Below are 12,743 nucleotides of genomic sequence, written 5' to 3' on the forward strand. Positions count from 1 at the left end.
GCTAGTCTAGCTAGCTAACATGCTCCAAGGAACCTGTCTTGGCTTCCATGCTCTGGGATAACAGGTGGGCTACTGTCTACTTGGCTTTTACACTGGTGCTGAAATCTGCTCTGATCCTGATTCTTGTATGGCAAGTGCTTTCCCCACTGAGCCATCATCCCAGCTCTGACTCTTTCTTTTATTTAGGGAGGCCCCACCCTTCCCCAGACAAGGTCTCTCTGTGTAGCCCTGGCTATCCTGGAACTTGTTCTGTAGACCAGGCTGACCTAGAACCCAGAGACCGGCCTCTGCCTCCCGAGTGCACGACTGCCAGGCTAGTTTCATTTCTTTGATGATGCTCCCAAGCCTTGCATGGTATGGTAATGTCTGCAGTTATCTGCTGTCTTGTAACACCTTACTCCCTAACTGGATAGTGGGACCAGCAATCATCATCTGACAGTTTCTGTAGGTCAGGAGTCCACAGGCGGTCTTACATGCTTGGGCCGTATGTGCTGTAGTCCAAGTGTGAGGCAAGGCTGTAGTCATCTGGAGGCCTGACCCCGAGTGAGAGTGTTGCTCATTTCCATGCTGACAGGCAGAACTCAAGGACCTGCTTCCATCTGCTTCCATTTTCATGCCTTAAGTCCCAGCACTGGGGAGGCAGACAGAGGCAGGTGGATCTCTGAGTTTGAGGCCAGCCTGGTCAACACAGTGAGTTCCAGGACAGCCAGGACTACATAGAGGAAACCCTCCTCCCCTCTCCATCCCTTCCCCCCCAAAAAAGGAAAGTAATTGGCAGAGAAGAGAGAGCCCCAGGCTTGAGCCTCGTGAGGGTCTACAGGTTAGCCTCCATTTTGTCCTTTCCGTGCTTGGCCTTGGGCTGTGTTAGTCTTTCAGATTTCAGCTCTCTTATGTGATGTCGTCTTCCTACTCTCAAAGACTCCTCGCTGTGTTCTTCCCGGTAGGACAGTCTGGGGGGCAACAGCAAGACCGCCATGGTGGCCACTGTGAGTCCAGCCGCTGACAACTATGACGAGACCCTCTCGACCCTGAGGTATGCAGATCGAGCAAAGCACATCGTCAACCATGCTGTGGTGAACGAGGATCCGAACGCGAGAATTATCCGAGATCTCCGGGAAGAGGTGGAGAAGCTCCGGGAGCAGCTGACCAAGGCAGAGGTGTGAGGCGCAGCTGGACGGGCTGTGTGTCACTGAGGGCCATGGCAAACTGGAATGTGAATTTTCTTCTCCTGATTCTGTTCTGTTCTTGAGCAGCACTCTGCTAGCAACTCTGGAATTCCCTAGGGGAAGAGAAGTTTGAATAGGGTGATAAAAGCAGGTTGTCTGTCATGTTTAGATTTTTATGACTGTTGTAAAGTATTGGATAAGAGAGAATCTGGGGAGTAGGAAAAATGTTTCTTCCCATTTCTGCCCAGGAAGCTGACAGACTGGAATAGGAGGAGAGAAAGGGGGACAGTAGGGACAAGATAAGTGATTTAATTTTGGGTAGGAACTGACTGGCTTACAGCTGTGGGGAACGGAACTGGATGGATTTGTTTTTCATTTGTAGCCTGCAGTTAGAACAGAAGACACCCTCACCTTTATAATGCGCTCTTCCCTGTTATGGGTGAGTTATGTTTGTAGAGTAATACTGTAAAGCGTCTCAGGACAGCTGTAGCCAGAGCTTGGAGGTGTTCTGTGCAGCTGTCTCGTTCACTCTGTGTCAGGTGATGCTTAGGTTCTGTGACGGGGTTGTCTAGATGCAAGCGCTTTCCTGTGTTAGCGTGAAGTGTGATACTCAGGGTTCCTGCTGTGGTTAGTGAGTCTGTCCCAGGGACTTGTCTCTGGAGCTGGCACCACAGCCCTCTCCTGCCTCATTACTCTAGCTGTGGTAGAAATCAAGAAGCCACATGGTCATGGATTTGGTTTGTTTTTTTCCTATTGAATTTTATCCTGATTTTATAGTTCTTCAAGAACCTTGGGGATATGGTTTCGGTCTTCTCTTTATTAATAACACCATCTGGTCCCTTCTCTGCCTTACAGCTTAGATGAAGTGTTATTAACATTGTCCAGTTTGCAGCATGCACACATGTAACTTGTGTAGCCTTGAGCACATTCCTGACATCATCATTAGGAAGATTGAGATGAAGCAATGCCTATGAGTCTAGATGTACAACCTATTGGAATTAAAATCATTAGCCCTCCATAAGGAGCCTGGCACGTTTATCTCCTGAAACAGTGAAATCCTCACTGGAAGAAAGGGAAGAGTTAAGTTGTCTTCATGAATGTGTCATAGCTGATTCTTAGGTTGGTAGTCTTCCGGTTATAGGCATTGTGGTCCCTGATGCCACTGCCTTGCCATAGGCAGGTGGAGAACTCAGTGGCAGGCAGTCACCCTGTCCTTTCACAGCCAACTGATTGTTCTTTCCTGCCGCCAAACAGACATTTCATGAATTAACATTCTGTTTTTAGGCAATGAAATCTCCGGAGCTGAAAGACCGTCTGGAAGAATCCGAGAAGCTCATCCAGGAAATGACTGTGACCTGGGAGGAGAAGCTAAGGAAGACTGAGGAGATCGCACAGGTTTGTGTGGGGGCCGTTCACTGTGGGGCTCGGTGGTGCTGTGGCAAAGCTAGTACATTGATGGGCCTGCAGGTCCCCTAGGGCTGTACTTCAGAGAACTGATCTGAAGGTAAAGATTTCATAGCTTCAGTAGCGTGTTTCTAAATGATTAGTTTTTTGTATTAGTAGTTATTTATTATTTGTGCTGGGATTGAACTCAAGGCCCCATACATGCTAAGCAGGTACCCCACTACTGAGCTACACAAGTTTATTAAGAATTTCATACATGCGTACATTGTATTGTGATCACAGTCACCTCCCACTCCTTCCTCCTAACTCTGTATTGTTCATATACTCATGGGTGTGTGGCCATTCACTGGGGCATGGTTGACCTAACAGGTGCCATACCCTTAGAAAACTGGCCTTCCCTCCACCAGCAGCTGTCTACTGTCATTAATTTAAGGTGGCGACTCCTGAGGCCCTACCCCCTCCATTCTGGAATGGTGACTGGCAGAGTTCAGGACTGCAGTGGTCTTGCTATGACCAGAGGATGCTGTTTCACCTTGCTCCTTTCCAACCTCTGGCTCTTACAGACTTTCTGTCTCTTCTTCCTTGATAGACACTGAGCCTGTGTTGGGGGAGGGGTTGATACAGATGTCTATTTTTGCCAAGCCCTAATTTTTAACTTCTAAATTTATTTTATGTTTTTAATTTACACTGTTGTGAAACTGGTCAGTGACTCTGATGACTGAGACCTGAGAGGAGACATTAAGTTCTATGTAGCTCATGGTGGTACAGGGTGGGAAAGTGAGTGTGGTAAGATGTGGAAGAGAGGACAGGTTGAAGGGCCCTGTGAACCTTATAGGGATGCTTTTACCTTCATGCTGGCAAAGTGAAACTTTTATACATTTGGAAAGAGAAAAATATGATTGTCTTTATTTTTCCAAGAATTCTTTATTTTCATTGAATGATAAAGGTGTGGGACAGTCTTCTGATACTGTCAGATCCTTTGTGTTGTACTGCCTCTGTGGCTGGGAATCACCACTTCTCTGGTGTATTTGTTTGCAGGAGCGGCAGAAGCAGCTTGAGAGCCTTGGGATATCTCTTCAGACTTCTGGAATCAAAGTTGGGGATGACAAGTGCTTCCTGGTTAACTTGAACGCTGACCCTGCCCTGAATGAGCTCCTGGTGTACTACTTAAAGGTGAATGCACTGCCTTCATGGAGCACTCTGTGAGATGTGGGGAACTGTGCTTGGTCGGTACCGATTGCTTTTATTTCATCAATTGGAGGGAGGGCAATCTTGGGTTTTTGGAAACAGTTTCCATTTTTCTGTCTTTGAGTGATGTCATTGAACTACTTATATAAAAAGAATATTCTGATATTATCTCCAGAAGTTAAGTAATGTACCCACCATTATTTAATATAATTTATAGGGAATACTTTCTTAAACATGAGAGGAAATATTTTAAGTTCTTACATAGGGCCACTTGAATGGAGATTGATGTTTCCAATAACTTTTAGGAAAAATTTAAAAGTTCAAATTATTAACCTATTTGGGAAAAAAAAGGGGGGGCAGGGGGGAAAGAGCTGATCACCCAGACATTGGGAGGATCAGCACATGAAGCAGAAAGGAAAATCCAGAACACATTGAAATCTGAACATCCCCAATGGGAGAGCCAGGAAAGTCCTTGAGCCTGACACAGTAAGATTTGAGGAGGCCCTCACATTTCCCTCACCTATCCCAGAGCCTGAGTTACTTACACTTAGAGTCTAGCCCAGGGTCAATACAACCAGGTACAGGTTCTTCCCATCAGATACATGGATTAATGTGGCTAGGAAGGCAGAGATGACTTTGATAAAGTTGGAGACAGTTGTAAAGATGGTGTAATTTCACTTCTAAGAACACTCACATTAGCTAGTGTCCTTTTGCTTTCTAGTACTGTGATTAAAAACCATGACCAAAGCAAATTGGTGAGGAAAGGGTTTATTTCAACTTACAGTCCATCATGAAGAAAAACCAGGACAGGAACTACAGACAGGAACCTGAGGCAGAAGTTGAAGCAGAGGCCATGGAGGAGTGCTGCTTACTGCTTTGCTCCCATGTTTGTTTTATTAGCACCCAGGACTACCTGATCAGAAGTGCCCTTGGTGGGCTGGGCCCTTCCACATCAATCATTAATCAAGGACATGCCCATAGACCTGCCCCCAGGCAATTTGATGGAGGCATCTTCTCTAGTTAGGTTCCTTCTTCCCAAAGGACTCTAGTTGTGTCAAGTGAACAATTGACACAATCCAACCAGCACAGCTACTTTCTCCCTTTTCTTTCTTTCTTTCTGTCTGTCTTTCTTCCTTTCTTTCTTTTTCTTTTTTAAAGATTTATTTATTTATTATTTATACAGTGTTCTGCCTACATGCATGCTTGCAGGCCAGAAGAGGGTACCAGATCTCATTACAGATGGTTGTGAGCCACCATGTGGTTGCTGGGAATTGAACTCAGAACCTCTGGAAGAATAGCCAGTGCTCTTAACTGATGAGCCATCTCTCCAGCCCTACTTTCTCCCTTTTCATTGAGGATACACTAGAATAATTGCTTAGTGTCATTTGGATAAGTACCCTCACTTTTTTTTTTTTTTAACTAAATATCTCATGTAGTGTTTGGCAATGCTTTGAGTTAAATAATATCTTTGACACCTACATGAATGAGTGCATATCTAGTGCAGAATCAAGGCTTTTCTGGTTCTGTCTTTACACACTGGAGGAGGTTGCCTCTGGCTAGCTTCCTAGGCTCATATGAAGACTGTATATATGGGCAGATTTTATAGACAGAAACACTATACAACTATACTGTATTCTCTATTCTCTTTTCTTCCACACATGCTATTTTTGCCTATTAAAAATACTGTGTTGGGCTGCAGAGATGGCTCAGTGGTTAAGAGCACTGGCTGCTCTTCCGGAGGACCTGGGTTTGATTCCCAGCACCCACATGGTGGCTCACAACTGTAGTCTATAACTACAGCTAGGTGTTGTGGTGCAGACCTTTAATTCCAGCACTTGGGAGGCAGAGGCAAGAGGAGGATCTCTAAATTCAAGGCCAGCCTTTTCTACATAGAGGGTTCCAGGACAACCAGAGCTACATAGTGAAACCCTCTCTCAAAGTAAAACCAACTAACAACCAAAAAAACCCAACTGTCTGTAACACCAGTTCTAGGGGATCCAGTGCCTTCTTCTGGCTTCCAATGGTACCAGGCATGCAAGTGGTACATAGACATACTTGCAGCCCAAGTGCCCATACACATAAAGTAAATAAAAAATTAAAGATAATATGGCGTCACAATTCTCCTGGCACTTTTGAACAGTGTTGGCAGCATCTTTTTAAAAATATGCCGTGTATCTCTGTGTGTGTGCACATGTGCACACAGACGTGTGTGGGCATGCATGTGACGATCAGGAAACAACCTTGGGTGTCCTGCTCATGAAGGACATCTACCCCTTTGAGACAGCATTTCTCAATGGTCAGATTGCCTGGCAGGTGAGCCCCAGGAACCCTCCTGTTTCTCCCTCCTCAGGACTGGGATAACAAGTATGCTTGACATTTGTAAGTGAGTTCTGGAATCAAACTCAAGTCCTCATGCTTACAAGGCAAGGCATGCTTTCTCTCCCAGCCCAGCATCCTGAGTTAGAACAGAGGCCACAGACACTCATGGACTCAGGGAATATGCACAGTAAAGTAGGACTGAGGCACACTGCCTCTTTGGGGTTCCCAGCGTTAGGAATTCCTTTTCCTTCAGAGGTGGTGCAGTCCAAATTACAGGATACACAGAAAAACAAAATCACCCACAAAAAGCAACCCGACGGATGTCTGTGCTGTAAGTAAAAATGTTAAGTCAGCAGCAGCTGTTTGATTAGGGACTTTTGGAGGACTAAGAACATTTCTGGTCCCTTGTGTGGAGGAAACTGGTTCTCTGCCAGAATGGTCAGCCCCTTTTGGGCCCAGTCTGAGGCAGTGCCAGGCTCCAATGGCAAGTCCATACTCATGACAAGGCACATTCAGGAGGGTGAGCACAGTCCAAGAATGGTCTCTCTTTAGAAAATGCCACCATGTGGGATGAGGGAATTTGGAGGCTGCACTTTTTTTTTTTTTTTTTTTTTTTTTTTGGTTTTTCGAGACAGGGTTTCTCTGTGTAGCTTTGTGCCTTTTCCTGGAACTCAGGCTGGCCTCGAACTCACAGAGATCTGCCTCCTCTGCCTCCCGAGTGCTGGGATAAAGGTGTGTGCCACCACTGCCCGGCTGATATGTTGGGGATTTAGCTCAGTGGTAGAGCGCTTGCCTAGCAAGAGCAAGGCCCTCGGTTCGATCCTCAGCTAAAAAAAAGAAAAAAGAAAAAAGTTTCTGAGATTCTAACCTTCACAGCTACCTCAATACAGTTCCTTCTTAACTCATCCTGTTTTGCTTACCATTTATCATCCCATCCCAGCTGCAGGTACTCATTAGATAATTTCTTTGAGTGAAGTAGGGTGGAGCATGTTTCTGAGACTAAGTCTCAGGCTGACCTTGAATTTAACTGTCTTCCTGCCTCAACCTAAATGCTGGGATTACAGCTCTGTGAGAAATTTCTTCATCTGTTTTTTTTCCCCCTGTTGCTTAGAGTGTACTGTTGACTTAAACATTGAGCAGTAAAGAGTTGGCAGAGCTGAGTCTTTTGAATTTAGTGTCTGGGATCCTAGTGTACCTTCCAAATCATAATCGATTAACCTCAAGTGAGAGACTGAGATTATCCTTTATGATATAAATTCTAATTGGGACTTGACAGTTTCTTGTGTCTCTAGGGATCCAGTGCTTCTCACATATTTGATATGCAAAGTTTCTGGTGAAAAAAAATGGATTTCTAGCTGGGTGGTGGTGGTGTACACCTTTAGTCTCAGCACTTGGGAGGCAGAGGAAGGTGGATCTCTGAGTTCGAGGCCAGCCTGGTCTACGGAGCAGGTTCCAGAATACCCAGGACTAGAAAGGAATGTCTTTTTCTAGAACTTGGATTGTATTTTTCCTGTTTGACCTGGTGTCTCCTGTTTCTGTTGACTTGTAATTTGCTGTCTACGGAAACCAGCACCATTGCAGACTGTCTTGTGTTGGTTCAGGAGTCTTCGGTAGTTTACAGTCAAACAAGGAGGAAAACAGCATTTGCAAAACAGTAACTCAGTAATTACTGGTTCTTAAGTGCCATAGAGGCTCAGAGGAGGGAGAAATCAGGTTATACCAGCCTGTACAGTTCCCATGCTAGTTGTTGTGGTGGGCCAGAAGCTCCAGTCAGTGTCTGGTAAGGAATTGACCTGGGGCAGTGTGACAGTGAGTAGGTAGCTGGTCCAATTCTGATGATATGATATTAAAGTCCAAGATAGAATGGCAGCAGAGATGGCTCAGTGGTTAAGAACACTGGCTGCTCTTCCAGAGGACCTGGGTTCAATTCCCAGCACCCAGATGCCTGCTCACAACTATCTGTGACCTTAGTCCCTCAGGATCTGCATCTTCTTTTGGTCTTCACAGGCACAGCCTGCCCATGGTGCAGACATACACACAGACAAAACACTCAAACACTTAAAAATTAAGGGGAAAATATCTTAGAAAAAAAAAAAAGTGTCTGAAATGAGGCACATATGTGGAGGTCATCAGAAAACTTGTGGAAGTCAGCTCTCTTTCTTCCATGTTTCTTCTGGGGATTGAACACAGTTTGTTAGGCTTAGCAGCAAGTGCCCTAACCTGCTGAGCCATTTTGCTGGCTCCAGATACTGTCTCTAAGCAGCTTTTATCCTTGGTCTCATTGTAATTACTTCCCTCCCTCCCTCCCTCCCTCCCTCCCTCCCTCCCTCCCTTCCTCTCTCTCTCCCCCTCTCTTTTTCTCTTCTCTCCTGAAACAAAGTCTCTGGTAGCTAAAGCTGGCCTTGAACTTACTGTGCAGTTCCCGATCCTTCAGCTCTGTCTATCAGGGCCAGCTCTGTAACTGTAGTTGTTAGACCATATTTGATATATTGTTGATACATGGCTTATGCTCTGAGAGTGGTATAAAATATTTAGAATCAAGATGGTAAGAGAAATAACAAATTTAGACAGACATGAATGTTAGATTGTGTTTGGACAACAACTGGAGGGACATCTCATATTTTAAGAATCCAGAACTCATGGAATGAATGTCAGGGGCCACCATTCATTTGCTTTCAGAGTCTTGTGCCTGAGGGAGCTGAATGAAGCTGGTCTTAATTCATAGGGAACTCTGCCTCTTTCCTAGGAGCACACACTGATAGGGTCAGCAAATTCCCAGGACATCCAGCTCTGCGGGATGGGCATTCTTCCCGAGCACTGTATCATAGACATCACGCCTGAAGGCCAGGTCATGCTGACCCCTCAGAAGAACACCAGGTAACATGCTTAAGTTAGCGTGAATTACACTAGGTGCAGGGCGGGGGGGGGGGGGTATGAGGGACATTGGGCCTGCTTTTATTTTCAGTTCACTTAAGACGCCCTGTTATGTGTCAGGCTCTTTCTGTTTAATCTTAGCACCTCTCACATTCCCACTGCCCATTCACATGGCCTCATTTTAAAAAAACACTTATTTACTTTTAAATTATGTGTATGTATATGTGTGTCAGGGGATATGCACATGGGTGCAAGTATTTAAGGAGGCCAGAGTCATCAGATTCCCTGAAGCTCACAACCACCTGACAGGGGTGCTAGGAATCGAACTCAGGTCCTCTGGAAGAGCAGTATGCTCTTAACCACTGAGCCATCTCTCCAGCCCCTTTCACTGTGTCTTGATTGGAATCTTCTCTACCACCATAGGCTGCTTCCATTTACTGCTCAGCTGGCAGGCTCTCCTCTGGTTGGAGGAAGTCCCTAAACCCCTCCATTTATCTCCTTCTGTGCTGCTGTTCTTTTGCTTGTCAGCTCCCGTTTGACTTTTAGGGCTAAGCTCTGCCAATGTTTGCTTGAGGGAGTTCCCTGTTAGCTACATTTTTAATGGTGGAAGTAATTCCTAAACCCTCTCCTCATCCAGCCAAAGCCCAGTTCTAGGTCCTTTCTGGCACCCTGGCACTGCCACGGGCAGACATTCCACATACTGCCCCCAAGTCTGAATGACAAGTCCATGTAGTTCAACTTGGGAGAGCTTCCCAGTGGTCTTTGGGTGGAGGATATGGGCAAAAATTTTCCAGAACTCAAAGTTCTTGTCAAAAGGTGCAGTTTTGTTGCTGCTGGCACTGGATGCTGCCAGTTGTTTTCCTTGGCAGCAGGCTCCCTCTGCTCACCGCTCACCTGGAAGATTGAGTGCTGCTTTGTGTGTGTTAAGGCGTCACTGTTTTTGGCACAATGCAGTAGTGCTTTCTGGAAGCTTCTCATCTTGTCAGTTGAGATAGTAAAGGTGCTATATGGTCAGGGTCAGGGTTTACTCAGTGCTGTACTGCTTGATCCTAGGATAGTCCAGTGGAACACTTCTCTCTCACAAGACTGCATTTGCTGTCGAAGCCTCGCTGTGTGTACAGCTTCAGCAGAGTGGCTCATGTCTATGAGTGTAGCACAGGGGACAGGCCGGTGACCAGCATGATCTATATGTGTGTCAGACAGGCTGATGACTGGCATGGTCTGTGTGAGTGACAGCATAGGAGACGGGCCATTGCTGCAGTGGAAGCAGTTTCTGTCATGGGGACCTCATGTAGAGTAGTGACCTTTAAGAACTGGTTTATAGTTTCTTAAATCATGATGTAACTGCAGTGCTTTCCCAAAGTAAGCCTGTGTTCACTCTCTCTTTCTCCCCTGCCCCACTTTCTTTGTTTCTTTTCCTGATGCAAAATTCCTCTGTATAGCCCTGGCTGTCCTGGAACTTGATCTATAGACAGGGCTGGCCTTGAACACAAGAGGTCCTCCTGCTTCTGCCAAATGCTGGGATTAAAGGCGTGTGCCCCCATCCCCAGCCTCCTGCTTTTCTTTCTTAACTCATTGTATTTGAAGAATGGTAGCATAAAGCCTTAGGTGTGCGAAGTTTAGCACATCACAACTTTATATTTGATCTTGTACTTTGAATGTCCATTCAGACAGAAGCAAAAGGGTCAGTGTTAATGTTTAAGAATCCACATGGGGAGCAAGGTTTGAGTGGGAGTGAGTTTGTGCAGATGGAAATGCATAGAAAATCATGGACACATAAAGCCAGGTAAGGCCATGGCTTAGTCATGTGGTGGCATGTGCTCATAAGCATAGAACCAAGGAGGCTGAGGCAGAAGGATCTTGCGCTCAAGATCTATATAGTAAGAACCTGTCTCAAACCAATACCAAACAGCAATGTTATAGCTTTACAGAATTTAAAGACACACAGAAGCCGGGCAGTGGTGGCGCACACCTTTAATCCCAGCACTCGGGAGGCAGAGGCAGGCGGATCTCTGTGAGTTCAAGGCCAGCCTAGTCTACAGAGCTAGTCCAGGACAGGCTCCAAAGCTACAGAGAAACCCTGTCTCGAAAAACCAAAAAAAAAAAAAGACACTCAGAGACCAGAGTGCTCAGCAGGCTCTGCAGAGGAAATGGAATCCAAAATGGATTTGGACTGTGAGAAAGATTCTGGAGGCTGGGGAGGGTGGGACCTTCTTCCAGAGGCTGGAGAGGGGCAGGACCCTGTTTCTTGATGAAGCAATAAATGATTCCAGGGACTGATAGCTCCCCAGTGGAGGAGGAGTTTTTTGTGCTTAATGTACAGAAAAGAAATGTTTTCAGAGGAGCTGAAGGCTCACTGGAAGAGGGAAGGAAGGAAATACAGAGGACCTCCTTGTGGAAGGAAGGAAAGGCCTTCCATGTCCAGTTAAAGAATTTGTACTTGATGTCCTGTTTCTTAGCCAGTGAGTCACTTGGCAGGAGAGAGGCGTGGGGCTGGTATCCAGGGAATATGCACAGGCGTTGTTTCCACTTGTTCCCATCCTTCCAAACACCCCCCCACCCCCAGTGTTCTACCCACCATGTCTACTACTGAAGTCTGCTACTGAACTAAACAGTCAGCTGAACTGATGAGACTTCTGGATTGAAAGGACATGGGTGATGCTTTCCACCGTGGGCAGATTCAGAATTCCCTGTAGATCTCCTGTTGCATCCCTGGTACCTGCCACTGTTTCTAGAATCTGGCCACTTGGCGGGCTCTTTATCCCATCTGGGTTGGCTCTGCTTTGTTTCCTTGCTCTGTCTTTCATTCTTACCTGTCACAGCTCCATATTTACTCCCCACTACTGTCTAAGATGTTCAGAGCTTTGAGAAACAGAGGTTGATCTCCAACAGCGCCATCAGTGTGGAAAGTGGGCTATATAATGCTTAGAACTTTGAAGACTGTAAAATAACAATGCTTAATGTCCTCAGCATTTGAAGTAAGTATAGAGATGTAACTACAAATATTTAACTTCACCAAAGTCAGGTTTTGTTTGAGGAAATTAATACTCATAACTGTAGTAGGAGATGGTGGAAGCCGAGAGTATGGTCATCCTACTCACGCTGCCCTTTCCCCCCACAGAACATTTGTAAATGGGTCTTCTGTCTCCAGCCCCATCCAGCTGCACCATGGGGACAGGATACTATGGGGAAACAATCATTTCTTCAGGTATGGCATTGCTCACATTCCTGAAGGTGGAGGCCATTAAAGACTGTGTTCTGAAACAGAAGAGTCATTTTAAGTGTGAATGGCATAAAAATGACACCTTGTTATATGTGTGCTCATGCTTGTGTGTATATGTTGTATGCATGGCTTGTATGTATCAATATCTGGTGTCAGAATTAATTCACTTTTTTCCTGTTGGGTTTGCTGTCCGTCTGTCCATCAGTCATCTGTCTACACACTGTTCCTCTTTTCTTTTGTCTGAAAAGCAGTAGTAGAAACACTGGATGTAGTTTCTTTATCCTCACGAGGAGGTTGGTGGTTTCTCTGACTACACTTTCAACGAGTCCCAGCACACTGGGCACTGATGGCTTAAGCAGGTCATATATTTCCCAGACAGTGAAAAGCCCTCAGGGAGAAGGCTGCTAGAGTGGGCTGTGTTTCTCTGAAAGGCCATGGCTGTGGTCTACCATTTTCTTGGCATTTCCCCATGGATTAGCTGTGTCCCTGCAGCCATGAAAGAAGCATTCAGCTCACAAGGACAAAAGGGCAGCGAAGGACAGCCTTGCTGTCCTCTTGTCAGGGTACCA

At 45.8% G+C, this 12,743-nt stretch overlaps 1 protein-coding gene across 3 annotated transcripts in view; it reads left to right on the forward strand.

The window, feature by feature from the left end:
- Positions 1 to 12,743, forward strand: part of Kif13b (kinesin family member 13B) — a 157,191-nt gene that overhangs the window by 79,298 nt on the left and 65,150 nt on the right. For all 3 annotated transcript variants that reach the window (XM_036198619.1, XM_036198621.1, XM_036198620.1), the window contains exons 11-15: positions 945 to 1,157; positions 2,451 to 2,561; positions 3,609 to 3,743; positions 8,824 to 8,954; positions 12,073 to 12,159. In XM_036198619.1, coding sequence (XP_036054512.1) covers positions 945 to 1,157; positions 2,451 to 2,561; positions 3,609 to 3,743; positions 8,824 to 8,954; positions 12,073 to 12,159 — 677 coding nt within the window. The remainder of the gene's footprint in view (positions 1 to 944; positions 1,158 to 2,450; positions 2,562 to 3,608; positions 3,744 to 8,823; positions 8,955 to 12,072; positions 12,160 to 12,743) is intronic.

This window comes from Onychomys torridus, chromosome 9, assembly GCF_903995425.1.
Source record: "Onychomys torridus chromosome 9, mOncTor1.1, whole genome shotgun sequence".
Lineage (NCBI taxonomy): Eukaryota > Metazoa > Chordata > Mammalia > Rodentia > Cricetidae > Onychomys > Onychomys torridus.